At 28.7% G+C, this 26,369-nt stretch overlaps 5 protein-coding genes across 5 annotated transcripts; 3 read left to right on the top strand and 2 right to left on the bottom strand.

Moving 5' to 3' along the window:
- Positions 1–1,718: 1,718 nt before the first annotated feature.
- On the top strand, positions 1,719–5,673 carry PmUG01_07035500 (patatin-like phospholipase, putative; the record flags this gene model as incomplete). The annotated part of the gene is made up of 2 exons (XM_029004102.1): positions 1,719–5,213; positions 5,476–5,673. The coding sequence occupies 2 exons, from the start codon at positions 1,719–1,721 to the stop codon at positions 5,671–5,673; spliced, it is 3,693 nt and encodes a 1,230-aa protein (XP_028860825.1).
- A 1,697-nt stretch (positions 5,674–7,370) lies between these two features.
- On the bottom strand, positions 7,371–9,585 carry PmUG01_07035600 (conserved Plasmodium protein, unknown function; the record flags this gene model as incomplete). Its single annotated transcript, XM_029004103.1, is given in 2 exon segments — positions 7,371–7,940; positions 7,954–9,585. The coding sequence occupies 2 exon segments, from the start codon at positions 9,583–9,585 to the stop codon at positions 7,371–7,373; spliced, it is 2,202 nt and encodes a 733-aa protein (XP_028860826.1).
- Positions 9,586–11,802: 2,217 nt separating this feature from the next.
- On the top strand, positions 11,803–15,132 carry PmUG01_07035700 (conserved Plasmodium protein, unknown function; the record flags this gene model as incomplete). The annotated part of the gene is made up of 1 exon (XM_029004104.1): positions 11,803–15,132. The coding sequence occupies one exon, from the start codon at positions 11,803–11,805 to the stop codon at positions 15,130–15,132; it is 3,330 nt and encodes a 1,109-aa protein (XP_028860827.1).
- Positions 15,133–15,848: 716 nt separating this feature from the next.
- Positions 15,849–17,135, bottom strand: TPK (thiamine pyrophosphokinase, putative; the record flags this gene model as incomplete). Its single annotated transcript, XM_029004105.1, has 1 exon — positions 15,849–17,135. One exon carries the CDS (start codon positions 17,133–17,135, stop codon positions 15,849–15,851), a length of 1,287 nt encoding a protein of 428 aa, XP_028860828.1.
- A 4,682-nt stretch (positions 17,136–21,817) lies between these two features.
- Positions 21,818–26,303, top strand: PmUG01_07035900 (conserved Plasmodium protein, unknown function; the record flags this gene model as incomplete). The annotated part of the gene is made up of 2 exons (XM_029004106.1): positions 21,818–22,112; positions 22,345–26,303. 2 exons carry the CDS (start codon positions 21,818–21,820, stop codon positions 26,301–26,303), a joined length of 4,254 nt encoding a protein of 1,417 aa, XP_028860829.1.
- Positions 26,304–26,369: the final 66 nt, after the last annotated feature.

Here is a 26,369-nt window from a genome sequence, read left to right on the forward strand (position 1 = left end):
ACATTTTCCTTTTCTCTCTTTTTTGTTTTTTCCCTTTTTTCATTATTTTTCATTCTTCATATAAAAAAAAAATTATTTAACTTTCTTTTTATTCTGAAATGCAATGTGCTATGTACTATTTATTTTTTATGGGTATCCATGGGGAATGTATACAAATACACCTATGTACGCTTACACGTAAATGTACGTATGTACATGTATGAATATATATATGTACATGTGCACGCGCAAACAAGTAATTGGACATAAGGATACGTACGTATGTTCATTGAAGAATGTACAGATATATACATATATATATGCATATATACCAGTATGCATATATACCTGTATGCATATATACCTGTATGCATATATACCCGTATACATATATACCCGTATACATATATACCTGTATGCATATATACCTGTATGCATTTATAAATACATACATACATATACACATATACACATATATATTATGTGCCAAACGTTTATACATACATATGTACGCGCATAGGCTCATGCACAATAATAAATATACGCTCTGCGAAAAAAAAGAATACATTCGTAAATAAAATAAAGTTAAAGCTGTACTTTTCAAGGAACAAAATTAACAGTTAGAATTTTTAAAGACCATAATTAAGTTCACAATATATATTAATTATTTACCTATGCTATCCTATCCTACGCTATCCTATCTTTTTTTATTTTTTTTATTTTTATTTTTTATTTTTATTTTATTTTATTTTTTTTTATTTTTTTTATTTTTTTTTATTTTTATTTTTTTTTTTATTTTTTTTTATTTTTATTTTTTTTAAACTGGAAAAATTGTTACACCTCATTTTGTTGATTTAATAAAATAATTTCATAGCGATTATTTTGTGAATTCAACCTTCTCCGTTTTAGTTCATTTCATTTATGAATTCGTCATCATATAACCAGCACATATCAGTACATAAGCTCATGAGCCTATGAGCTCATCAATTCGATAACTTCTCAATTTGTAATTTTCGCATTTTATGAACTTGTCATTTTTTTTTATCTTCTCACTTTTTGAACGTTTCTTTGTACTGAATTACCACTTCGTCAGCTTCGTAACGTGGGTATTTGTTATCTTGTGTAATCTCATGATTTTTATTTATTTTTTTTTTTTTTTGTTGTACCTTCCATTGATCGCTGATTATGTGCGGTGAATTCCATCGACCCGTTTCGAAGCTGCTAAACTGCCGAACGACTTAAGGAACAAAAAGAGAAAAAAAAAAGAAGAGAAAAAAGAATAAGAAGAATAATTAGAAAAATAAGAAAAAAAAGAAAAAAGAGAATAAGAAAAATAGGGAATAACAAGCAAAATAGGGAAAAAAAAAAATATAACAATAATAATAATAGTAGTAGTAATAATAATAATAATAATAATAATAGTAGTAATAATAGTAATAATAATAATAGTAGTAGTAGTAATAATAATAATAATAATAATAATAATAGTAGTAGTAATAATAATAATAATAATAGTAGTAGTAATAATAATAATAATAATAGTAGCAGTAATAATAATAATAATAGAAATAATAGTAATAATAGTAATAATAGTAATAATAATAGAAATAATAGTATTAATAGTAATAATAAGAAGAAGAAAAAGAAGAATAGGAAAAACAAAGAATAGTATGATAAATAAGAGTAATAGGAAAAATAAGAAAAAGAACATGTTTTAGTTTATCCCCTTCTCCTGCTCCATGCATACATTACTATGCGTTAAACACCGTTCCTTATGTAGCTGTATTCATGTTATACTTTATACGATGAAAACACCTGAATTTAGCTTAGATTCATTAAAAAAGCAGAGGAAAAAAAAGAAAAGGCGCTTCAATTATGAAAACTTTAGTGCACATTATTTTTTAAAATTACCTATATTCATCATTTTGATGATTGTATTTTTTTTAAATACATTTATTTATTTGTTAATAAGATTTCTGATTTTTTTTTTTGAAAATGCTTCCTTTTTTATCATGACTCAGTATATAGACCTGCGCAGGTGCATTACAAGGAAAAGAAGTACGAGAGGAAAGAGTGGACCAAAGCAAACAGGTAGACGGAGTAGGAAAAGAGTTAACTATCTCAGGAGTAAGATCGATGAAAATGGTAAAGAAGAAGGAGAAATGGAAGCAGATATCGATGCAGATGTCCAAGAAGAATTTGAAGAAGTTGATGAAGAAGTCGAAGAGGAAGTCGAAGTAGAAGTAGACACAGAAGAGGAATACCATGAAAAGAGCGAAAGTATTTATAAAATAGATCGCCTTATGCGCACTTGCAATAGCTACAGCGATTATGTCAAATACGCATATCAAATGGACATATTGACGGGAAAAACTATACATATCAATGAGAACTATGATTATATAAACATATATGATGTTAATTTATTAAAAAAAATATCACAGAGTATAAAAAAAAATTTATTAAATAATGATGTATTACTACTTGTAGAGGATATAAAAATAGCTACATCCCCTAGAATTAAAGGAATATTTCAAGAAAAGTATTATTGTAAAACTTATTCAACACCTCATATAATTGTAACTGATTTTATTAATAATATTATGATTGGATTAAATTATATAGAAAATTATGTTAAGGAGAAAAAAGAAAAAAATAATAATTATTTATACTGTGATGAGTATTTATTAATAAAAAAATATTTCGAGGATATATTTAGACAATGGGGGAATACAGCTTTGTTCCTGAGTGGTGGGGCTATTTTAGGTTTACATCATTTTGGCGTTTTAGAAGTATTCTTGAAATCTTCTATAAATATAGACTATTTTAATGATTTTACAAAGGGTGTTTTAAAAGAAAAGAGAAACAATACTACAAATGAAAATAATAAAAAAAGTAGTAATAGTACTGGTACTGGTAGTAGTTGTTATTGCAGCAGCAGGAAGAATGCCGGTAGTAAGAGCAATCAAGGGAAGCATACACGCGAGAAGGGAAGTAAAATTAACGACAAGAAGAGCAAACTGTACATGAGAAAGATGCATTCAAAAAAATGTGAAATGAAGAGTAGTGGTTGCGCTGGCAGTACGGGGAGAAGCGATATAAGAAGCGAAAAGTTCAATGAGAATTGTAATAAAATGGAAAAAATAAAAAAATTTTTCTGCATTCATAGAAGTAGTAACGAATGTACACCTTTATATAAACGGTTAAGTTTCTTTTCTCGTGATAATGTCAAGTTAGAACAAAGCAATAGTTGTGGGAAGTATGCACCTCCGTTTGGTCATAGTGTAAGGAGCGATTCATCTAGTGTGCATAACATAAATTCAACAAATGATGGTAGAAAAACGCACGATAATATTAACGCACAAGGTATGAGAATAGAAAAAGATACAGGAAAAATTATTAGAAAAACAAGTGGTAAGACAGACGTCAAAAAGAGTGAAGACAAAAGTAATGATGCGAAAAAAAGTAGAGGTGAATACTTTTCAAAACATGGCAAAATTGATAAAACGATATTTTCAAAAAATAAAGAGAATAGTACGAATACAACTACTAGTGCAAACAACACAAATAGTGCAAACAACACAAATAGTGCAAACAACACACATAGTGCTAACAATGTAAATAACTTTGTCGAAAATTTTGAAGATAACATTTTACCCCAAATAATATGTGGTACATCTGCGGGGAGTATAATTGCAGCCTGGATATGCTCAAGAACGAACAGTGAGTTATTAGAAGAGTTTAATATGGAATTTATTTACAATATTGTTTCATGTTTTTCCTCTGAAAATTGGTTTTATTCCTTTTTTAATATTTATAAAAAAGGAAATTTTTATGATATTGATAAAATTATTAAAATTGTTTATAATTTATATGGTGATATTACTTTTTTAGAAGCATTTATAAAAACAAATTTAGTGTTAAATATTACGGTTACCCGAGCAGAATCTGGGAGTACCAACTTTTCATGTGATGAGGATGGTCATATAGTACTAAATTATATGAATTCTCCCAATGTTTTAATTTATACTGCTGTTTTGGCTAGCTGCTCTTTTCCTTATTTATTACAGCCTTTTAAATTGTTGGAAAAAAAATATAACAATGAAAATGTTTACCGGTTTATGTCTATTAAGCAGGTGTATAATACCAAACTTATAATGAACAGTAACGATCAAATAGATCATGGAATAGACTTGCAGAGTCAGGAAGATGGATTTCTAGGCAAGGAGGAGGAAAATGAGAAGGAAAAAAGTGAAAAGGGGAACGACGAAAAACATAATAAAAGTCCAAGGTGCACGCAAAATGAGGGAAAAAACGAAACAGCAAATTTGGATGTACTAAAATATAAATGTAGGAATAAATGCGACAAGTTAGAAAATAGCAATTTTAAGCAAACTGGTGAAAATAAACATTCATCTTGCACAACAAAGGATGTGAATGTGAAGGAGGAAGATACTTTGAGTAAAAAGATTTCAGTGAAAACTGTTATTGGAAATGCTTTCAACAGATTAAATAAAGAATATTTATTTAATAATAATGAAGAAAAAAAAATAAGGGCACAGAATGACGAAAAGGAGGATTGTAAAAATGAAGAAAATATAAAAAAACAAAAAAAAATAAAAGAAAACAATGATAATGATAATCATAATGATAATCATAATGATGATGATAATGATAGTGGTACTTTTTCTGAACAAAAAGTTATGAACAGTTCAGAAAAAAAAAATTTTCAAATTTATGGTAGCTCAAAATTGCAAATTAATAATTTTAAAATAGGGAAGATAAAAGAGGATGAAAAGAGCGTAACAAATGAAATATATAAAAAAGAAAAAATAAATAAATATGTAAATTTTAACGAATATAAAAAAGTAAATTTACTAGATGAAGAATATACTATAATAAATAGTGTGCAATTTAAAAACATGTATTTTCATGATGGCTCGTTAAAGAGTGATATACCTGCACACAATTTAAACCAAATTTTATCAGTGAAATATAAAATTGTTTCTCAAGTAAATCCTCATGTATTTCCATTTACTGGGATAAGAGTACATGGGGAAGCAGGGAAACCTGTGAAATGTTGGGGAAATTCAGGCCACTGGAGAGCAGGTTTTTTGATGTCGTCAATGGAAATATTATTTAAAGAAAATATTAGATATATTTTGAGGCTAATGGCCTTACTGGACTTATCTCCAACGATAAGGGGAATGAATGCCGGTTCGATTGCCATGCAGGTACGTGCGCAAAAAGGAGGAAAAATAAGAAATGCGAAAAATGAAAATAATGAGAAATGCTATTTTTTTATGTAATAATTTTACGAATTGCTCACCGTGTAACGAATATTTTGAAATGTTCCCATGCACATACATACATATGCTTACATGTATGTACATATGTGTACACGTACCTATGCAAATGTTTACACTCACACTACTATGCTTATCTATACACATACGTATGTACGCTTCTTTCCTTCCCCCCTCCCGTCTGTCGTAGAATTACAAAGGAGACGTAACACTACACCCAAAACGGTTATACTTGAAACATTTTAAATTAATTAGTGTGTCGAAATATGATGATGTGGAATGGTATACACAGGAAGGAAGACAAATGACTTTTCAAAAATTGCCTCTAATTTTGAACAGAATGAAAATTGAAAAAAAGCTAGTAAAGATGAAAAAGTTCTTCAAGTGATAATAACTCTGTTTTTATTAACCTTTTACCAAACAAGTCATTCGTAATATTATAAAATTAAAAAAAAAATATATATATATATATATATATATATATCAGTAGTTAAACTATAAATGTGCATGTCTACCTTTACCACTTTTTTTAATATTTCTCTCATATGTATGTCAATCTGTTGATATATACATATCATTGGTGAACAATTCAAGATTTTTTTTTTTTTTTTTTGTTCTATACGTATTGTATATATATATATATATATATATATATATATATATATATATATATATATATATATATATATATAAACATGCTTGTGTACATACGCACGTATATATGTGTGCATGCGCTTGTGCATGAGTTTATCCCTACATTTTTATCGAATTAACAAAAAAAATTTTAAGCAAGTTGGCAGTGTATTTAATTTGCATATATATGAGTATATATGTGTGTATTTATGTACTTGTATGTACATACATTTTATTTTCAACTGCCCACATTTTTAGTTTACCATTTCTTTCCAAATCATTGATATTTTATTTTATGCCTCTTATCATTTTATCTTTTATTTACTTCTTTTTCACCTCAATTATAGCATTTTAATGAACATAATTTTAATACAATACAATTGTGTGTATTCACCCTTTATGTCATTATTTATTGCACAGGAGTATGCGTCATATGTAGTTATTAGTTTATTTTATATTATTTATTATATTTTATTTTATTTATTTAACTTTTATTTTTTTATCATTTTGTTTTTCCTTTTTTTATTCAGTTGTGGTCATATAAAAAAAAAAAAAAAGAAGTGTCTTACCTTTTTTTTTTTTTTTTTTTTTTTTTTTTTTTTTTTTTTTTTTATTCTTCCACCTTTTCTTTGTTTAGTATTACGCTGCTTATCAATTTAACATATGCCACATGCAAATATTTTCTCCTACTTTTAAATTCAAATGTATAAACTTATTTGCTTGTATCTTTATCCTACTTCGAGCATATATATACATACATATATATATATATACATATATATATAAATGCATGTACATATATACACATACATTTACATTGTAACAGAGCAATACAGCGGCTGTTTAGAGTAAAATTGGAAGGACATAACTTTTTTAATATCAAAATTAAAAATATCTTTTTATTTCTAAATCAATCATTTGTCAATATGCAGTTGTACCGTAAGGTATGCAGGAGATGGTAGCAGGAATATTGAGAGAAGAAAAAAAAAATGAGGATAAAATTACGCAAAATTGACTCAAAAATGAAATAGAAATATTTTAAAAAAAGAGAGATAAAACTTCTCAGAAATATTTAAACAAATAGAGGTATAACATCTTAAAAAATTAAAAAAAAAAAAAAAAAGAATGCTTAAAAATTTCAAACCAAAAAAAAAAATGCGCATTACAACTCCCTTCAAATCCAAGAAAAAGAAGGCGTAAAGAATGTATAATTAAAAAGATGATCATACAACGCGCATAAATTGTGGGATAATTATCCATTTACTGCATATATACACATTTTAGTTTAAAATATACAGAAAAAAAAAAAAAAAAAGGGAAGGGATAAAGTGAAAAAAATGCATATACAGCCTGTGAACGCCCACGATATATATATATATATATATGTATATGCACTTCATTTAGACACAATAGATTATCTACAAATATATAGTATATGTATATATGCAGAGCTTATAGATAGCTTATATACTGGCAAATGTCATCCAAGGAAACTTTGAGAAAATACTTTTGTCTTACTTTAATGTACGCATGAGTTGCCTTCACTTTCTTCAGCTCGACTGTCTCTGCATATAGAGGTATATTTTTCTCTGGATGTTTTATATTTTTGCTCACCATTTTACACTTTACGCAATTATTATTTATGTATGTTTCTAAGTACTTGGACTTCACTTCACTCATTTGAAACGGATCTTGTATTTCATTTCCTGCATTTTTTTCTATGCTCCTACTGTCTTTGCTTAAATTTATTTTGCTTTTTAAATGGTCAAGAAATATATCCCAGAAGTGTCTATCGTCGTCTTCTTTACACTTTTTCGACTCTTTGCAGCCTTTCCGCTCTTCCCATTTTTGCCTTTTTTTTTTTTTTTTTAAAAATTCTTTTATCTTTTCCTTAATAATATTTTTATAACGAATGACATATTTGCAATTTCGAAAAAGCAACAAGCCGTAGTAGTACTTGTGCCTCGTCCTTTGCTCATTCTTATTTTCCTCCTCCATTTCCATCTGCATCTCGCTTTTTTTTTTTTTTTTTTTTTTTTCTTCTTCTTCTGTATACTATTATTCCCTTTCTTTTGTAAAACGCGTGTGATTTTAAATTAATCTTTACGACTAGTCCCTCAAAGAAGTTGTTACTATTGTCTGTGTATTCTTCCTTTTCCACAGAATCACTTGTCTCCTTATTATATTTGTCACTGCTTGCTATTTTTTTCTTCTTGTTTTTATGATCTCTTTCTGTTAATTGGTACTTACTATGAAAGATGGTTTTCCCTTCAATGCATTTGTTTTTTCTTCGTCGTTTGGTTTCCTTCTCGTCTTGTTCGGAGTCATCATTACTTCTTTGATTAGGACGATTATTATCCCTACCACTTTCATCGTTTCTGCTTTGACTGCGGTGGTCATCCTTCCTGCTACTCTCCTCCTCCCCCTGTATCCTCTTCATATTTTCGTCCATCTCCTCCTCTGCACCTATACCAGTAAAACGGAAATTCCTTGAATTAAAGTGCTTGTAGATCTTGTCAAAGTAGTTATCATCACTGTATTCATTGTAATATTTATTTATGTATTGGTTATAAATATTTTCATTATAACCCATTTTACTTAAAATAAATTTTCCATAATCCTCTATATGCATATTATGTTGTTTAAAATCCTGATATAAATTTAATTCATTCTTAAAAATGATATCCTTTTCATTTTTATTAAATTTTTCTAATAATGTTTTTCTTTTAAAAGTCAAATTTTCCTCCGTAATGGTACATTCATGCATGAAATTCTTTATATCACAACTCTGCTTACTGTCATTCATCGTAGCACTCACTTCGTCATGATCCTTCTCCAAAATGTTAACATTATCATTGTTACTCTCCTTTTTATGACAAACATTTGTAGTTCTGTTATACGTTGACTGCTTATTACTCTTTTCCTTTTCATTCACTGCTTCTTCTGGTGGAATATTTTCAAATAAATGCTTCTCTTCTTGATTAAGTGTTCCTGTTGACGCCCTTCTTAATCCTCTTTCCATGTGCTCATCATTTATGAATTTGTTTTGTTCATTAATATTTATGTTCTTCTTATCTCTGTTCATATTTTTGTTAATAATTAGCTTAGTGATATCAGTGATTATGATATTCGATGGGTCCTCTTCTGAACTCTCTTCATCAAGACATTTCGGACTGTTTCCTCCTCCCCCACAACTAGTATTACTTCCCCTGCTACTACCCCTGCTACTACCCCTGCTACTACCCCTGCTACTACCCCTGCTACTACCCCTGCTACTACCCCTGCTACTACCCCTGCTACTTCCCCTGCTACTACCCCTGTTACTACCCTTGCTATAACTCCCACCTCTCGTATCATCTTTCTTTGGAACGTTTAAATAAACAATCTTCCGTTTATTGTTAAGACGTCTCAATTTTTTTTCCAAATTATTTATAAAATTTATGCTCGCTTTGTTCTTTGCATCTAGCCCTTGATCTTGCACCGTGTCAGGAACTATCTGCCCGTCCTTCATGCTTCTAATCTTTTCCACTCTTCCTTTTTTCTCTTCATCTATATCTTCATCATTGTAAGATTCATCAAAAAAGTTTATTCTTTTTTGTATTTTCTTAGTCTTATTTTCATTAGAATTATTTTTTAATTTAATGTTGTACTTGATCTCTTTTTCCATCCTTACAAGTGATAGCAAGTAACTTGATCAGTGCACACATGCGTACATACGGACGTACATATATACTTACACATTCACGCAGTAACAAAGCGCAATCAAATAAAACAGAAAAGGATGGAAATGGACAAATGGAAATGACCTGAAAATGGGGTAAGGCAGAACGAACTATAGAAAAGTAGTGAAATAAAATTGCAAAGAAAAAATGGAAAAAACGAAATGCTGCGAAAAGATGGAAAAAAATTGAGAAGAAAAAAATAAAACAAAACGAAAAACTGCACACGGAAAAACAAATTAATGAGAAAGGAGTTCAAGTAGAACACAAATGCAAATGGTAAAGTGAATAGTAGTGCAAATGGTAAAGCGAATAGTAGTGCAAATGGTAAAGCGAATAGTAGTGCAAATGGTAAAGCGAATAGTAGTGCAAATGGTAAAGCGAATAGTAGTGCAAATGGTAAAGCGATTAGTAGTGCAAATGGTAAAGCGAATAGTAGTGCAAATAGTAGTGCAAATGGTAAAGCGAATAGTAGTGCAAATAGTAGTGCAAATAGCAATGCAAATAGCAATGCAAATAGCAATGCAAAGATACGTGAATAAATATGAACAACAATTAGGGATTACAAAAGAACGAATGTGTCTGCTACTATGTAGTCATAATCCGTTCACGTACAAACACATACCTACAGGAGCATTTGTTATTCACGCGTATGGATACATTACACTTTAATACACATTAATATACGCATATACAGGAAAACAGCTGCTGGAACAAATTGATGAACAAAAATCTGCTTATAAATTAATACTATTATTTGCTATATACCACGTGTAATATATCCCTTCTCGTGCATTTCTTTAATAACAGCATAGGAAGGAAAAAATAAAAATATGTATTCTTAACAAAAGAGGAACGTAAAAAATAAGGAAATATACAGGAAATAAGGTGATATTGCATATATATATATATATATACATGTATATGGACATAAATGTATGTATATGTTTGTATATATATATATATATACATGTATATGGACATAAATATATGTATATGTTTGTATATATATATATATACATGTATATACATGAACGTAAATATATGTATACGTTTGTATATATATATGTATATGTATGTACATATATATGTAAATCTACACAATAATGTTAAAAAAAAAAAAAGAAAAAAGAGAAAGTACTTTTAACTATATTATTAAATATTATATTACGACAGAAATTACCCCTCTTCTAAATTCTGTATTTTTTGATTTATTTGCAAAAATTATCTCTACGTAATTCATCTCTAATATTTTAAAACGATTGATAGTTACTTTTTTTTTTTTTTTTTTTTTTTTTTTTTTAATATCAAATTATGCAAATAAAATTGGAGAGGGATGATATACAAATATGAAGCAATTTCCTGCGTATGTTAGTGGTACATTGAATACGGGTACGAATAAATACGTAAACAAAGTATATATGAATGTACATATATATATATACATATATGTATCATGTGTTACTTCTTTTTCTTTTGTTCTCCTGTGCAACTTATGCTATATATTTATCTCTTCAAATTTATATAATATTTTTGAACTGCTAAACGTCGAACAAATGGGAACACCGTTATTTGTCAGGCCTGCTAGTTAAAGGGAAAGAAAAAATATATTCAAAGAATTATAGAGTAGCATTATATATTAGTATTATACATAAGTATTGTATATCATTTTGGGTAACACTACCGTGTATCACTACTGTATATCGGTATTATACGCCAAAATGGTGCTTCAATAATTCTGGGCATTAACTAACACTTATTTTAGTGCCTCAACTTGGGCATGCCGTACTCATAACTTTTTCACATTCAATTAGCTTCTGACGGAATTGATACACATATATCTATATCTATATCTATATCTATATCTATATCTATATATATATATATACATATATATATATATAATTTTTCCCCGCCTCCCCCATTTCCAAGCGGTATATGTGTACTTTTTGAGCGGAAGCGCTTCCATATTACAGAGTCCTGCAAAAATGAGTATGGTTGCAAATTACTAATGACAAAACATACTGCTTTGTACTCTTCATAATACATATGAACACACACATAATATGTTCGTATATATGTAGCATATCCCTTGTAACTCTTTCTCTGTCTCTTTTTTTTTTTTTTTTTTTTCTGTTTTTACCTTTTCGAATTAAAATTTTAAGATGCTTCGAAAAGGTATAGTAACGAAAAAAAATAAAATTTATTTTCTGTGGTGCATTAATAAAGTTGTTAAGAGAAACACATGTACAACTGGAAATGGTTATAACTCTAGGATAGCTGGAGAGAGATATTATGATATCAGAAGCATCAAAGACGATGAACAGCTAAGTAAATTCTATTCGTTATATAACAAAAGTAAACCAAGTGATTTATATGATGATTATATTGACTTAATTAATAGTAACTTAAAAGGTAAATGTGCAAGGAGTGAAGTAGAAGGATGTTTGAAAATTATGAAATACGTTGCTAGTGCAACATCATTGGTTCATTTGATGAGCTCCAGAGAGTACTTTAACCAAAATAAAAGCAGTAAGGGTAGTAGTAGTAGTAGCAGTAGTAGCAGTAGTAGCAGTAGCAGTAGCAGTAGTAGGAGCGAATACTATAAAAATAGCACGAACAGAGCGACCAACACGTACAGCACTAGCAGTACTAACAGAACGAACAGAACGAACAACACAAATAGCACTAGCACGAATAATGTTTATTACATTCATAACATAGGGAGGGCAAGAATAAACAAAGAAGACATTATCCGAAGTAAGGAAAATGATCGGGTGTGCCTGAAATATTTTCTTAATAATAACATGTATAAATTTATTTCAGAATTAAAAAAATGTGATATATGGAATTATAAAGAGAAAAATGTTAATAAAGATTATATGGATTACTTTATTGTATTTCCTCTAACTTATGTTCATAAAAAAAAAAATAGTAATAGCTCCGTTTCTTCGTCTTCCTTTTCTCCTTTCCTCCCTTCTTACCATTTTGATGGTACTATTTTTTTTAGTTATATTCACAAAGATAATAAAAATTTATTTATAGATATTGTTAAAAGGATGGATTATAATTTATTAACTTCACAAGAAATAAATAATTTGCTAGTCGTGTTAACAGTCCTTCATCATAATAATATATCCATGTCAACAGACAAAAGTAATGTTATTAAAAATGCATCAAACGAAAATGTTCTTTATAAGAATAAAGAATACATAAATAAAAAATTACTCACTAGTATTTTTATTAATATATATAAGTGTATTTCTGCAAAACAGAATTCCATTTCTTTTTTGTATTTATATGACTATCTTTTGTTAATGTGCGTTAACGAAATAAAAAATAGGGACCTGTACATAAATATTGTGAACCAGCTGTCAAATTATGTAAATGTAATTAATAAAATAAGTAACAGCAATAATAGTTCGAAGGGGGAAATCGAGGAGCCGTACGATGAGGCAGACGAAATCACCCCCCACCCAGGCTCACATTGGGATGTACCCCTGGTTAGCAATAGCGGCGGTAGTAGCAGCGGTAGTAGCAGCGGTAGTAGCAGCGGTAGTAGCAGCAGTAGTAGCAGCGGTAGTAGCAGCGGTAGTAGCAGCGGTAGTAGCAGCAGTAGTAGCAGCGGTAGTAGCAGCGGTAGTAGCAGCGGTAGTAGCAGCAGTAGTAGCAGCGGTAGTAGCAGCGGTAGTAGCAGCAGTAGTAGCAGCGGTAGTAGCAGCGGTAGTAGCAGCGGTAGTACTAGTGATAGTAACAGAGGCAATAGCAGATGCAGTACTGATGAGGAGGGTGCATATAAGCACAGTCAATCTGCTCCATATTGCGTTGGTAGAGAAAAGTTAAATGCAGAGCAACAAGTGAATACAAGAAACGAATCGTCGTTAAACGAAGGAGAATGTGGAGAGGAATCATACCTCGATCCTGATCATCATAGTAGTAAGGCCAATATAACAGATTATAACATTAATGAAAAATTAAACCAATTTAGCTTAAATGCGATAGAGTATGAAAATGAACATTTCCAGCTAAGTAGACAAAATTATTTATATATGAAGAATAATTTATGTACTATAAAAAATAAGGTTTTAGCTAAGATACTACTAATATATATAATGAAATATGTCTTTGGTCATATAGATAACAATATATTATATGCACACTCAGACTTATTATGTGACAATTTAGAATTAATTCCACCATATATGACTACAAATTTTATATTTACTATTGGGACATGTAAATATATTGATGAATTTTGTATGTTTATGCTAGCTAAATATGTACAGAATAATATACATACATATACTCCCAATGAAATTACTATAATTGTAAATACGTATGCTGATGCAGCATTAGAAGATGTATGTTTTTATGAAACCATTTGTGATCATATAAAATATCATTTTAATAATTTTTCTTGCACTGATATAATTAAGGTAGTTTATGCCCTTTCAAAAGTGAGAGTGCGAGATTTACAATTGCTGAAAATGGCATATGCAAAAATAAATCGATATTTAGAGCAAAGGGATAAATATCTTTATATGAACAGTCAGCTAAGGGGGTTGGATCTGAAAAATGGGGTGAACCATTTTTATGCCACTAGTATAGGCGGTAACCGCATGAGTAGCAAAAGAGAGGGTGATAACCGCGTAAGTGATAACCGCGTAAGTGATATCCGCGTAAGTGATAACCGCGTACGTGATAACCGCGTACGTGATAACCGCGTAAGTGACTACCACTTCTGGGGCAAAAAGAACAACAACATCGTCATCAATAAATACCTGTGTGCGTATGCCCTAATTGCAGCGGGAAAATTAGATTATTATGATGAAGTCAACAAACTATTTTTATATTTAAAAGAGAGTATACAAAAGGATGGGATTGATATAAGGGGTGTGTTATGGATGCCAATAGCTATAACCAATTTTATAAGTTTTGAATGTATATTTCATTTTTTACCAATATATGTGGATTTAATTTATCATGCTTTTAAAAAAACACAGTCCCCCAAATTATTATCATTGTTAATAAGAAGACATAGTATTTTGTTACACACCATTGAAACAGATATAATTCCGAAACAATATATTGATAAAAACACGTTAAATAATTTATTTTTTATATGTAAAAGTAAAAAAGATAATTCAAGGGAGAAAGTATTTATACCGGATAGCTCTACTTTTCACATTGAAGTGTCTAATGCTTTGTTATCATTAGATATACCACATAAAAAAGAAGTCAACGTTTATCCATTTACTATCGATATTTTTATTAAAACAGAAGCAAATTGTGAACCGACAAATATTGCAAACAATTTTAATTCGTATAATCAAATGGCTAACGATGATTTGAATAAAGAAAAAAAAAAAATAAAAAAAAATAAATTATTCTCATATGACGAAGATACAAACTTTGAACACACTTTTGAAACGAAGAAGGTGAAAAATAAGGCCAAGAACAAAAACGAGGTGTACACTGATGTACCTTTTGCCTAGTTCCTTCGGGTAAACCCGCTTATAAGGGCCTCCGCATGAACACGTGTATATGAATATATGCACGTGAACAGGTACATATACACGCATGTGTGCATATATATGCATGTGTCGAGGCATACGAGCCATCCGAGCCATCCGAGCCATCCTTTCGCTTATTTTACCTAGCCATTTTTCAGGGAATTAAATTTAATATATACAATTCGGATTTTCGTTTTCGTGTCAAGTATCTTTTATCCTTTCATATATATTACAATAAATGATAATGTTTTTTTGCTAGACCCTTTTTCTATTTCATTTATGCATAATGTTAAAAGAGCGTTGTGCCGTTTATCCCACAACACAGTTTTGATAATTTATGTACCTATTCGTTTATTTATTAATTCGTTTGTGTGCTTCCTCATTTATAAATTTGTACGTGCACCTATTCATTTATTTACCTTTTCATTTTTTTATTTTACTTTTTTGTTGTTGCTTTTATTCTGTCTATTTGCTTTTTCATAAACCACTTCGACACTTCGTTTTCGTAAACATCCCACAAATACTTATCACATTGTAAGTTAAATTATTTTTAATCGCACAAGTTGCCTATCCCAGCTCGTCAACGGATAGCGTATGTGAATATAAAAAAAAAAAAAATACATACATACACATATATATATGTATATATATACGTCTAATAAAAAAAAAAAAAAAAAAATCCATTTTTACTAGCTGATTCAACCCGAACACTGCACACACAATTCCGCATTTTTCAGCTGAGAATACCATATTATTGGCGAATCATTAAAAATTTTTACCTCATTTGAAATAATTTCATTTGATGAACTAATTAAAGCATCGAAGCTTAAGCAATCATAATTTAAATTATATTTCAATCCTTCTGTTTTAACTTTACATTTTCCTCCAATTGGTAATATTGCACAAAATTTTTCAAAAATTTGAAAATTTATATGTATAATATGATTTCCTTCTTTTAATAAAAACAAGAAATTATTTTCCCCTATTAAATAAAGACTATTTAAGGAAACACTTTTGTATAATGAGGAAATATTTGCACACGTCTGATCAAATCTATTTCCTGTTGCTCCTAAAATTAGTATTTTATCATTATTGTTAACATGCTGTCTTATTTTTTCAATGCACTTATCTAAGTCTGTGTTTTCTTGATTTTCGCATTTCTCAAATAAAACTGATTTGCTCTTATAATAATCATACACATGTTCATTTATGCTATCAAAATCACCACATATTAAATCTGGTAAAACATTCTGACGAAATTTTAGACTTTTTTGATCTTTTTTACATAGTTTGTTAAATATATAAAATAATTTGTCTTTATTTACATGCAGATCCTCTTCATATGTGTACGATTCTGCACTTTTAAAATTCTTGTTTTTATTCTCTTTTAATGCTTCACCTGTACATGACTCTTTTCTATTTGTTACTAACATGTTCATATCGACCTTTTCCATACTGTTATTTTTGTGCGTTTGTATTTGTGATTCAGTTAGTTTTTGTCTCTCTTTTTGGCTGTCTATTTCGTGCCTTTTTCCATACATTTCCCTCTCTTTATGTACATTACATTTTTCATTTTGCATTTTCTTTTTATCAACTTCCCCGCACAAATTATACAGCCGATTAGCACCCCCATCCGCGCATATCAGAATGTCCGAATTGGAAATAATATTCGATGAATTTCCACATAATGTATTATTTAAAATAATAGTTATTAGCTTTCCTCCATCCTTTGTACTATTTTTATTCAAGTATTCCTTTTCATGTATAGACGAATTTTCTTCTCTTAATTTTCCCCCATTATTTGATAAAATACATTTCATAAAATTAAGGTCATGGATAAAAGAGGCTGGTTTATTTTTACTGTTATGACAATTCAAATAATGAAAATTCACATCTTTTATGTTTCCTTTTGATGAACTATAATTTTGACTTAGTTTCGAAAATTTTCTTCTAGATTCCATAGGAATACATTTGAAAGTGTTCATGCATTTTTTTTTCATCTTTAAGTGAAATTAAAAAAAAAAAAAAAAAAAAAAAAAAAAAAAATGGCCTTAGATAAGCATATTACATGAACATCGTAACGTAAAAACGCGAAAAAAAGGAGGCAAAGGTTTACGAGAAAACACAAAAAAATATTAACATAGTAAGTGAACATAAGTATATAATGTAAAATGAAAAATGAATTAACAAAATTTTTAATAAGTTAACCAAATTTACAACAAGTCGGAAATACTGCAAAAATTGAAGAAATTATAGAAAAGTACAAAAAATTTCAAAAAATTTAGTTCACCATAAAAACAACTAATTTTGAGACATTTTCTGCACCCAAAAAATGATAAAAATTGTGGAATACCATGAAGCATATAAATAACGTAAAAATTGTTTATTTGATTTTTTTTTTTTTTTTGTAAAGAAAAAGGAGAATATGGCTAAACTTTATATCGTTTTTACCCAATTTTATCGCATTTATATTTACATTTACTGTGTGTTCAAAGGTTTATGCCTATAAGCATGTAATTTATATGTTTAAGTATACGTAGGTATTTGATAAGTTAGTACATATATACTGGTATGCTTGGTCGTACGTATGTTAACGCATGTGCACTCTTTTTTCTCGCCGAATGCACATTTTATCATGTGTGTGTTGATTATCAATATACCTTTTTTTTCAACCCAAACGAAAAAAAAAAAAAATATATAAAATTAAAATTATGCAAGAAACTACCTTTTTGCTTTTACCTCTCCTATTATAGTTATGTTATATAATAACATACGCAAAACATACTTTTTTCATTGAACTAAAGAAAAAAGAAAACAGGCTATTAGATAATATTTTTATCATATGGTTAATCAAAACCTATGTCGAAATTCTTTGGAAATGTTGTTAATCTGTATTAATATATATGTGTAGTGACAACTGATATACAAATCAGTTAAGCTCTAAATATTATTCATGCTCCGTATGCATAGGCATAAAATGTTTTATTTCTTCAATTACTTGCGCATAATAAATAGTAATCTTTTTTTTCGTGGTTAAAAAAAAAGGATGAAGTAGTAGTTATATATTTTTTCTGAGCAGTTCATGTGACAAATTAACAATATTCCTTTCCTTTAATCGTAGCTGCTGCGGATGATGTTGCTGCTGATCATGTTACTGTATGTAGGGAAGTAAAATTAAAACAAAAATAAAATGCTTCATAAGAAATGAAATAAAAAAAAAAATGCGAAATTTAACGCTGTGATTATCAAAAGAAAAACAATTTTTTTCATTCCCTCTTAAAAATAGTTCAAAATTAAGGCAGTCGGGTTTTCTTTTTCCCTTTAAAGGAACTTACACACATATTTACACATATATATATATATGCATACATAAGAATGTATATATACATACATATATATAGATAGATATAGATACAAGAGAATTAAAAAGAAATATTGTAAAAGAGAGCTTCTAAATATACGTAGTTACGTATTATTAACCATGATGATAATAAAATGTTACCATTTGGTTTATACACATGGACCAATTATTTTAAGAGGTAATCTATGAAAAAATTGTACGCACCTATTTTCATGCATGTACTGTTCATAATATTGTAACTCTTGTTAATGTGACATCAAAATAAAAAAAAAAAAAAAAAAGTAACTGTTCACAAAGCATTTACTTTCTTTTTAATTTTTTTTTTTTTTTTTTTTTTTTTTGCTCTTATTGTCCTATTAACTAAAAAAAAAAAAGATATTGCCAACTGCTTTTTGGTTTTCTTCTTCTTTTTAATTTGCTCATATAGACTTTTTTCGAACAGTTTATAATGGGTACTTTTTTAGACTTAAATATCTTTACACATTTTTATATTGTTTTTTGGGTTTTTCATGTACTTTTTAAACATATACTTACATTTTTATTATCAATTTGTTACCTATTGTACGTTTTTTGTATATTTTTTTATGTTTTATTTATTCATTTATTTTATACATGTGTGTGCTGTTTTTACCTTAACTTGGCAGGAAAAAAAAAAAAAGGTGTTTTTATGCTGTGAGAAAAAAAAACAAAATAAAACAAACAAACAAGTAAATAAGTAAATAAGTAAATACGTAAATAAATAAATAAGTAAATAAGTAAATAAATAAATAAGTAAATAAGTAAATAAGTAAATAAATAAATAAGTAAATAAGTAAATAAGTAAATAAGTAAATAAGTAAATACATAAATATATAAATATACAGATATATAGCAAAGGAAAAGAACAGGATAGAAAGGAAGAGCGAATAAAGTGAACTGAAAAAAAAAATGAAAAAAAAATAACAGAAAAAAAGGGAGAAATAAAACACAAAAAATGCAAAATAGAAGAAAATTGGAAAAAATTGGAGAACTGGGAAAATTGAAGAAACTGGAAAAAATAGTAAAAAATGGAAAAAATAGTAAAAAATGGAAAAAATAGAAAAAAATGGAAAAAATAGAAAAAAATGGAAAAAATTGAAAAAATTGAAAAAATAGAAAAAATTGGAAAAATAGAAAAAATTGGAAAAAATGGATAAAATTGGAAAATATAGGAATAAGTGAAATGCAGGAATTCAAACATAATGAAAAAAAAAAAAAAAGAAAATTAAATTTTAAACAAAGAAAAGAACGATAACATTTGACACGATAAATTTTATATTAAAAATATACATTTTGTTTTACCCATCTTATATACATATATATATTTATATGTACTTGTACATATATGATAAAATTTCTTTTTTATAATATTTCATTAGAGTAGTGAAGTTTGTTTTAAAATATAACTAAATGTGTTCATAATTATCTTTTACTTTTTTCCCGAAAATAAAAATTACAAATATATGAATGCAACATGTACATAATATATATATATTTATATATACATATATATATATATATGTATGTAAATGTACGAAATGATTTGTTGTATTATTTTCTTTTGTTTTCCCCTTAATTTTGTGCACTTTCTTTAGTTATATATAATAATAATAATGAAGCATCTTGTTTTTTTCGTCTTTTTTGTTTAAGCAAATGAAGACACCTTTTTCACCATAGTAACAGTAATTATGCTCATTTGAACAAAAGTGATATAATATTTTTTTTTTTTGTTATTACTTTTCTTTTATATCGTCTATGCATGTATAATATATATTTTCATGGGGTTTCTTTTTTTTTTTCATTTTTTTGTGTTTCTTGTAATACATACACAATTTACATATACACCCGTACATACATTGACTAGTATATTTGCATATATATACTGACTAGTATATTTTTTTGTACACTAACTAGTTCATTTGCCTATACACTTATTAGTGCATATGCCTATATACTGACTAGTACAGTAGCCTATACAATAACTAGCACATATGCATATACAATAACTAGCACATATGCATATACAATAACTAGCACATATGCATATACAATAACTAGCACATATGCATATACAATAACTAGCACATATGCATATACAATAACTAGCACATATGCATATACAATAACTAGCACATATGCATATACAATAACTAGCACATATGCATATACAATAACTAGCACATATGCATATACAATAACTAGCACACTTGCATATACACTAACTAGCACAATTGAATATACATACACTAACTAGCACATTTGAATATACATACACTAACTAGCACATTTGCATATACATACACTAACTAGCACATTTACATATTCATCCAATTTCAATCCATGCCATCCCCTAGAAATATGAAGCGTATATATGTTTTTGCTATATAAGAAATTTCGTATTTTATGGTTTTTCTGTTTCTGTTTCAGTTTCATTTTCTGCTTCTGAATTTAGAGTTAGTGCATACATTGTTTTTATATAGCATGAACAGCATTTGCATAGTATAAATACATGTATGTATAAAACGAAGACTATTATTTTTTTATTTTCACTGTACTACATTTTTTCGTTACCTTATTTTATCATGTTTACATTTATTTTATAGTATTTTAATTTATCATATTTTACTTTATCACATTTTACTTTATCATATTTTACTTTATCATATTTTAATATATTCTATCCTATTCTTATTTTATCATTATTATATTTTATATTTTATTATTTTATTTTATTTTTTTTTGTAATTCTAAAGTCCTTTTGCTATTTTTTTCGCCCTTTTTCTTTATTTTATATCATTATTTTGTTTTTTTTGCTCCATAGTGAATTTAAGAAAAGTTTTTTCAAAATTACATTATCTAATTGCTTGTTAAGTAAAACATGGTTTTATGTTTATTTTAGATTGGTATATATTTTTATGTGTATATACATATTTAAGTACATGCATATGCGTATGTACATGTATATGTATACATACGTAAACATATATATATATATATATATATATATATATAATACTCCATTCATGGAAAAAGGAGGAAAGAAGAATTGTTTATTGATCGTCAATCTACACCGTCCTATTCACAAATGAATTATACATGCACATATGTATTAAAATTTTAAAAATTTTATGAATATATAGAAATATATATTTATAAATATATATATATATAAATATATATATATATGTATATATGTACTAGTAGTCAAATTATCCCCTTAGCTGTATGCCATTTTATATACCCCTTATATTGAACACACTTGAACGTTCAAATTATTTAGAAACAAACATGAGCTCATCGGATTTAAATTTTTACATAAATAAACATAGAAAAGCGTATGAAGAGAGATTAAAGAAGGAGCAGCAAAATAAGGAGAAAAAAGAAAATTGTGCAGGCGAAAATGTGGTAGAAAATGTGGTAGAAAATGTGGTAGAAAATGTGGACAAAAATATGAATACAAACGTAAGCGCAAATGTGAACAAACATGTGGTTGACAATGTGGGCACAAATGGAGACCATAATTCTGGTCAAAATGCCAATGAGGAAAGGAGACATTTAACAAAAGAAGAAAACTTAAATCAGGGTGAGTATATTTAAAAAAAGAAAAGCGTGAAATAATTACGGTTTCATGTGAATGCATAAAATATGTATATACATTATGTGCATAATTCTGTACATGCATATATATTCTGTTTATACTGTGCTATACATACATGTGTACACTAAGGTGTTTTAATTTTTTACTGCTCGAACTTCCTTTTTCTGGATATTCCAATAAACGATTTTTCTGTTGTTATGTTATTCCCACTATGCAGTTGATTCTGATTTTTTGTATGCCCTTAAATTGAATGAGACATTAAACGGCCCTTCAGAAAATATGAACGGTTCAGGTGAAAATTTATTAAACAATACAAGTACATCAAATAGTGAATATAAGGCTATAAGTCCAAATGATCATAATGAAGATAATGTTAGAAAACCAGACAGTTCCTATGTTGAGTGCCTTTTGGGGAATAACGAATTAATGCCATTTGGTGTAAACTACAGCACCAGAAATGGTAATTTGAAGTCAAGTTTTTTAAATAGTAATAGATCGGGAGGAAACCATAACCTTAATCAAAATATTAGTAGTAACATTAGAAATAATATTAGTAGTAATATTAGTAGTAATATTAATAGTAATATTAATAGTAACATTAGTAGTAATATTAGTAGTAATATTAGTAGTAATATTAGTAATAGCAATTTAAGAGCACATAACAATCGAGGGCAGAATAATCGCATGAGCACCAATTGTCCCATTGTCAACAACCATAACAGTAGAGACATCTTTAACATGAGCGATAATTATCACATAGGAAGCAGATACCACATGGGGAGTAGTAACCACTTGCGCAGCAATTATCACATCATTGACAATTACTACATTATGGACAATTTCCACATGAGCAACAACTATGGTTTTACGAACAGTTACAACATTAACGACAATTATCATGTTAGAGGTAACTACCACATTAGAGATAACAACCATAACGATAACTTCCATATCAACGATAACTTCCATATCAACGATAACTTCCATATCAATGATAACATCCACATCAATGATAACTTCCATATAAACGATAACTACCATATCAATGATAACATCCATATCAATGATAACTTCCATATCAACGATAACTACCACATCAGCGATAACTACCACATCAGCGATAACTACCGCATCAGCGATAACTACCGCATCAGCGATAACTACCGCATCAGCGATAACTACCACATCAGCGATAACTACCGCATCAGCGATAACTACCGCATCAGCGATAACTACCATATCAATGACTACATTTCCATAAATTCTGATGACGAAATTTTGCATAGGTCCATTAATAGCAGGTCGAGGGATAATTTAACAACGTACAAAGGAGAAAGCGAAGATGTGTATAGTGTGAATGATGAAAATTTATCGCTAACGCCAAAGCAGAATAAAAAACATGTAGGGGAAGTTGACAGTGTTGGTAGAAATGGGCAAATAAATGCAGCAGATGCCATATGTGAAGAGATGAATGGGATAAATAGAAAAGAGAAGGAAATAAACGTCATCTGTGATAGTGCTAATAATGATGGTATACAATGCAATAGTAATATTTACCCTCCTTTAAACGACTATGCATGCAATCGTGGTAGTTACAACGATCAAGAAAGTAGCTCAATTGAAGAATTGCATATAGACGGGAAGGATTCGGGGTGTAAAAAAAATAAGATTAATTGTTCATCTAAAGATTTTGAAATACATGGTGAAAATGATATAATAGAATATAAAAATCGAATAAAGGAAGGGGGGAATTTAAATAATTCACCTGCACGTTCAGGTGATAGTATGCAATATGAGCGTATTGATAAAGGACATCATGAATACAGTGAAGAGTTAATGAATAATAGGAAAGTGAACGAAGATGGGAATAAGAAGAATTGTAGTTCGTCCGGAAGTTATGAAAGAAAAGTAGATAATGAGGAGAGGGAAAGGAATAAAGAAAAGCAGAACGAAACGCAGAACGAAACGCAGAACGATAACGCATTACATATGAATACTACAAAAACGAAAAATATAAAAGAGAGTGGAAAAAAAAAAAGATTTAAAGATAAAAACATCCTTCTTATTAATGGCTCCCATAATGGTAGTGACAACTTTTGTGAAAATTCAAAAACATCTCCTTACAGTTTGAGGGGTATAAAGAATGAAAAAGATGATAAAAAAAAATTAAGTAATAATAGAGAAACGTTTTATGATACTAACGATTTCGAAAGTAAAGGGATGAATCCTTATATGTGGGGAGGAGATGCTATCAGTGTTACGTTGCACAGTGAGAACGGCATGAATAATAGAGTTGTTAGGGAAAGTGGAAAGAAGGTAGAAGGAGTTCATGATGTCAGCAGTGATAATGGAAGTAGTAAGGATAAGGGCCCCTTAGATATAGATAGCATTTGCAGGGGAAGGGTTGATAGCAATGGTGGTGCATCTAATAACATGGATTCGTGTGTTACATTATCTAAAGAGAAGTATTTTCCTAATGGGTATGTAGAAAAAAAAAAAGAAACTTTACATGGAAAGGGTGAGGGTATTATCTTAAATAAAAGGAAACCTATTTTTTTTTCTACAAATAATAAATATAACAATGATGAAAGAAGAGAAGGAGGTGAGTACTCAAACAGTAAGTTTAACGAATTAATTTATAACAGTGTAAATTCATCTTACAAAAATGAAGCATATGGTAATAATGTAAATTATATGATGAACAAGGAAATTATGACAAGGAATGGTAGCAGTTTTGTGAAAGATAATAGTAGTAATGGGATAAATAGTTTAAATGTATATACATGTAACGATGCAATAATTAATGTAGATAGAACATCAAATATATTGATAGATGAGGATTATAAGTACAGCATAATTGAAGACAGACATAAATATGATAAGGCAAATGTGAGAAGCAAACATTTGGGTAATATTAGTAGTAGTAATGGTAATAATATGAGTAGTAGTAAAGATAATAATATGAGTAGTAGTAAAGATAATAATATGAGTAGTAGTAATGATAATAATATGAGTAGTAGTAAAGATAATAATATGAGTAGTAGTAATGATAATAATAATATTAGTAGCAATGATAATAATATTAGTAGTAGTAATAATGCCATTTGTAGTTATTATAAACAAGGACATACGCGCTCTAAATCGAAGGATAAAAATTGGAAAGACGTAAACTATTATAATGTAATGAATAATAAGGCAAATAACGACGATGGTTCATGTCAAATAGGTAATTTGAAAATAAACAGTACGATTTCCGGTGGGATGAAAATGGAAGCAATGCGCAATGAGAGAAACGCAAATGGGGAAAAAGCAGCAACCATGGTCGATACGGTTGACATGGTTGATGTGACTGGCCTGACTGGCATGATTGATGGAAATAATGGGGTGCATGGAAATTCGGACAGAATTTTATATGATGAAACAGCAGTAATATTTGATGAAGAAGGATTTAACAGAGACAGCAAGCATTTAAATGAGTCAAGTAGGAACAGTGATGTGTACATCTATGGAGAGAAAAAACAGCATAGTAGTAAAATTGATAAGCAGCATGCCGTAAGTAATAATTGGAACAGTATGAATAATATGAATAATAATAATAATTTGAATAATAATAATATGTATAATAATAATATGCATAATAATAATATGCATAATAATAATATGCATAATAATAATATGCATAATAGTAGTAATAGTAATACCTACAACGGCGAAAGTAAATCTAAGATAAAAAAAAAATATTTGACTTATTACCCATATGATAGGTCGTTCAACAAGTCGAGTGGAATAAATGCGAATAAATTGTATAACGATAGTCCGAATGACTACCCTATTTGCTCGTCAAATGATGTAAAGGTATTATCACAGCCTGACGTATATACCTTAGATGATAAAGGTGCAACTAGCGATGGTAACGATTTAATGAAAATGCCAAATCAATACCATGATGTTGATGGGGATGCTTATAATGGTGAATACACTAATGTAAATGAAAATATTATAAACGGAGTTACGTACGATATAGATGGCGATAATAATAATGTAGTACAAAATTTTAACCAAGGCGTAGATAATACTGTTATTCCCCATACTGTTTCAAGTGAAGAAGGGGAGAGCGCAAATGATGAAGATTTTAATGTCCAGCAAGCAATCATCAACAGTTTGATTGATTTGTAAAATAACTGGGCAAAGACGTCGAAAGAAACAGAAGCAGCAACAGCAACAAAAACTACTGGAAGTTGG

Source organism: Plasmodium malariae, assembly GCF_900090045.1.
Source record: "Plasmodium malariae genome assembly, chromosome: 7".
NCBI classification, from domain to species: Eukaryota; Apicomplexa; class Aconoidasida; order Haemosporida; family Plasmodiidae; genus Plasmodium; species Plasmodium malariae.